This window comes from Taurulus bubalis (assembly GCF_910589615.1).
Source record: "Taurulus bubalis genome assembly, chromosome: 4".
Lineage (NCBI taxonomy): Eukaryota > Metazoa > Chordata > Actinopteri > Perciformes > Cottidae > Taurulus > Taurulus bubalis.
This window is the reverse complement of record NC_136592.1, coordinates 31611512-31615880: the sequence shown is the minus strand read 5'-3', so window position 1 is coordinate 31615880 and position 4369 is coordinate 31611512. Positions and strand designations below refer to the sequence as shown.

Below are 4369 nucleotides of genomic sequence, written 5' to 3'. Positions count from 1 at the left end.
CACTTTACATGTATCCATAAAAACACTAAGGCACTTGAACTTGTGATTTAATATTTCCAATGTTTACGATTGTTGACTCCGAAAATAGTTTGAACACACAGCACAGTCGCATCGCCATTGCCTGAGACAGCGTCAAAATCAACATGAACACAAAAAGAATTGCTAATCAGGTTTCAAACTGCTACATCATATCTTGCAAACACACTTGCGCGCACACACACACACACACACACACACATGCACAGAAGCACACACACACACTTCCCGAACCCGCAACCCCTTGTTTTCATCGGCTCGTTTAGGGTCCTAAAACGAGACCGGTGCACCAATATGAAGCCCCACTTCAGACCTTTTAGTTTTGTGCTGTGGGACTTGAAAATAGTCTTGGAGACCTTTCACTTCACTTTTTTTGGGGGGGATTTATGATCCCACCATATGTGACCTTCGCCCACATAACTGTTTGAGGACATGCTCCAGTGCCAACAGTGGACGAGAGCCGTCTGTGTTTTCTTTTCCATTGGACTGTGACATTAGCGCGAGAGTTGAATGCAGTTTGTCTGTGCGACCCTGGAGTGTGTCATTCAAATAAAGCTGACTTGGCATTACTATAGTGTAGGTAGCTCACTCCTCCATCTGCTATGAGGAGAAATATTCTTCAACTGATGACAGTTGTCGTCATCGTTACATTTTTATTCTAACAGACTTCCAATGCAAGTCATTTCTCGAAAAGCACAATCATTGTCTGTGAGCCCTGCGGTTCCAAATGCGGACCTTGTGGAGCTGCGCGGCCTTAGAGTCCCACTGACAAGGCCTCACATCCTGCCCCTCTTCCTCCTCTTCCTCCTCCAGCTCTCCCTCCTCCTCCTCCTCCTCTTCTACCCTATCTGTCATGCAGCTGTCCTCCTCTGTCCTCGTGTGACCCAGCAAGGTCCTAGTCCTACTTTTCTGGCTTGACTTGTCCTTAACAACATCAAGGGAAGGCCCAGCTTCTCTTCTATCATCCTCTTCTTCCTCCTCCTCTTCCTCCTCCTCCTCCTCCTCATCATCATCTTCCCTCTCTTCTTCTTCTTCCTCCTCCTCCTCATTTTCCTCCTCCTCCTCCTCTTCCTCACCATCTTCCTCCTCATCTTCATGCTCTTCTATGGCCACTGTCAGCCCTAACTTACTATGGCTCGCTAGCTGAAAAAAGGAGGAAGAGTGTGCCGTGGACGGGCAGGCTGAGAGAGCGGCGTCATACATGGAGAACGGGAGGTGGAGGTAGTGTCCTGCCGCGGCCGCCGCTGCGTAGATGCAGCAGCATGTCTGAGCACAGTCGGGCCGTAGATCCCCCTGTCCTCCGCGGACCATTCGGAAGCGCTTGCGGAAGGGCGGCCCGGCTTGGGGCGCCAGGCAGATCCGGGTGGGCAACGCTCCGTGCAGTGCCTGGTTAGCGGGGTTGGCACCGGGCGCCGGGGCGCAGGGGCCGGCCGTGAACGCTGGGTTGGGTGGGAAGCACCACTCGGTGCTCTGGAGAATAATCTCAGCTCGCAGGCGCCGAAGGAGGTTGTTGACGAGGACGGAGCGGCGGAGGAAGGCCTCGGGGTCGTCGATGAACCGCATCTTCTCCAGGGAGAGGCGCAGCACATGGGCACGCTCCTCCAGGACCGGTGCAACCTGAAGGACATTGTCCCATTAGAGCGATGTAACATGGACAGTTATGTTTAAAACAGCCAGCGGTCCAGATTCAATTCAATTGCATTATTAAATGACATGCGCAAGAGTAATATGCAAAGCTCAACAGATGGTTTTATGGCCATGAAAACGGTCACAAATTATTTTTGGAGAACATAGGATGGGCTACATGGTGCATCACGCTCAAATAAGTGAATACTAAATAATAACGACTTATTTCACCAGTGAATTGGTAAGAAAACGAAAGTGCTGGGAGAATCCCCAATCCTACTTTTCAAAGTCGAAAGCTCATTTTGATTTCCAAAGCCCTAAAATGTACCGACTGCCAGTAAATCTGACTGTCAGAATTCTAGGATTCTTATCCACCATAAAGTTAATGGAAAACATCTTCTGTCAGTGAAAATGATGATGCATCCTAAGTGTATGTAACGGCGTCATCGCATCACATAGTGGAACAGGCATTATAAAATCATTTGAAAGATGGTACACTTGATTTTGTACAATAATATAGTTAAGGAGTTAGTTGGTTGGATTCAGTTTTGAATTGCAGGATCTCATTTAATAACTAGATCATGCAATGATTGTAATGGATACATTACATATAATTTGACCATAAGATGTTTTATTTACAGCAGTGCAGTGCTGTGAGTAAAGAGTTTGGCATTGTAATAAGAGCACTGACTGTAGTGTCAATACTTACGGTTTGGCAGTACGTCCTGAAGCTGAACCGAGGCTCATCGTCATCATCAACAAACTTCCTCTTGAAGTATGCGATCCGTGATACCGACACGTGATCAGGGACTCGCCTGCAGGGGGTTTCTGCAGAAAGAGAATACGTTTTTGTGATTTTTTTTTTAATGTGAAAATTGCATCATTTTTCAGAAATGCCGTAAAAGACTAAATGCCTTAATAAAATAAATACAATAAAAAAGCTTTCATTTAAGATGCATTTTCAAAAGGTTGAAATAGCCTTCGAGGCAGCAGGCGATTTTGGAGGAACATGTTTCTTTGGTAACTCAGTAGATGGTGAAACGACTTTGACTGGAAATGTAAATAAACTATTCCTTAAATCACCCCGACAAGCAAGTTGTCTGATGGAGTGCACCTAGAAAGCTCTAGCAGCCGGGCCGTGGCAGGCAAACACTGACGGATGGTCGGACAAATGAGTGTAATTTCCAGGTCTGAACACTAAGGACTATCAGCTGTGGTGCAAAAACATTGGTAAACCTCATCAAATCTGCACCTTGCGTAAATGTCTCTGCAGAGCCGCAGGGTGGCGCTGTGTTTGACAGGCAGGTCTTCGTGCAGCGCTCAGACTCCCATATAGGCTGGTAGGTGGAGAGCGGAGGAGGGTCTCCTTCTGGGTCCAGGAAAGGATTCATGGACAAAACTAGGGTCATCTCTCTCTCTGATTCAGGTCTGGAGAAGAGAGGAAGAAAACACAGAATGGAGATCAGCACAATTATGGAAACAGCAAAGCAGGCAGGGTTCATACACATCTTGACCAATGGATTTCCATGACTTTTAACAAAATTTCCATGAGCAAACATTTTGTGAAATCTGGGTGTAAACAGTAAAAAGTGAGTAAATGTAGTATTTAAACTAACAATGAGAATACAAAGCATACAGTCAACCTTAAATGACTCAAATGAATGAGACAATAGTTTGATTAAAAGAATAAACATTTATAGAGATGCCTGTATGTATGCCTGCTTATATTTTGAGCGTCTTTCTTTTAAAAGCATATTAATTATTTCAAACTCAGCGTAAATGAACGTCATGAACACATGAATGTAACACATTTACATGACTTTTACAACACTTTTGGGCTTTCCAAGGCCTGGAAATAACCATTTTAAAATGCCATTGATCGTAAGAACCCTGAGCCGGTCAAACCCCTAATAAGTTTTAAATCTAAACATAAAAATACTCCAGGATTATAAGAGACGAGACGACGATAGATGAATGAAAAGCCTCGACGAACGAAGGTGAAATCACTACATTTCGTTTAATATTTTGAATATTAGTTATCTCTACCAGTTTGCGAACTATTTATTAACGCACGTTGTCTCCATAAATCGAACAAGCAGTTTGCATATGCTTTCTTAATGATGTGATAAATGTTAACAAGATGTTTGTCTACGGTACTGGCAAGTGCGTCGGTGTTGCGTGGAGGAATAACCAGCTTCTGCGCAAGCCGCATGACACATCTGAGCGATAATAATGGTGAGCACGGGAAAAAAAATTGGCAGATGGCTGGCAGCTCTGATATGCGTGGTACTGTTACAAGTGGCACACGGATGGGAGCGATGACACCCACTCACGCCACGAATTCCCTATTGATCAGCTGGTAGGAGAGTTAGCGAGATGTTTGACACGCGGGTCGCTCTGTGAAATGGATCTGTGTCAACAGCGTGTTAATCTAGAAAGCAAAGGAGACGCGCTCAGTGCAAATAGGTCCGGTGCACACGGCACACAGCTCGACAAAAGGTATCAAATAGGCACGGTGTGCGTTTGATTTGAATTCAAATGGGGGTTTTGTTGGTTTCCAAAGAATACAAAGAGTAATGTGAAGCCATACCACCTAGTGCTTAAATTAAAGTGAGGCAGAAGAAGCATGAGGAGGGCACAATACTTGGCAGCGACTGGTAATAGCCTGCCAACTGAGCTCTTTTCAAACTGAAAACAGAGCCCCACT

General features: G+C 45.2%; 1 protein-coding gene across 1 annotated transcript; it reads right to left on the bottom strand.

The window, feature by feature from the left end:
- Nucleotides 1-541: 541 nt before the first annotated feature.
- On the bottom strand, nucleotides 542-3071 carry sertad4 (SERTA domain containing 4; the record flags this gene model as incomplete). Its single annotated transcript, XM_079217300.1, has 3 exons — nucleotides 542-1653; nucleotides 2372-2490; nucleotides 2915-3071. 3 exons carry the CDS (start codon nucleotides 3069-3071, stop codon nucleotides 736-738), a joined length of 1194 nt encoding a protein of 397 aa, XP_079073426.1. The 3' UTR covers nucleotides 542-735.
- Between the last annotated feature and the right edge of the window lie 1298 nt (nucleotides 3072-4369).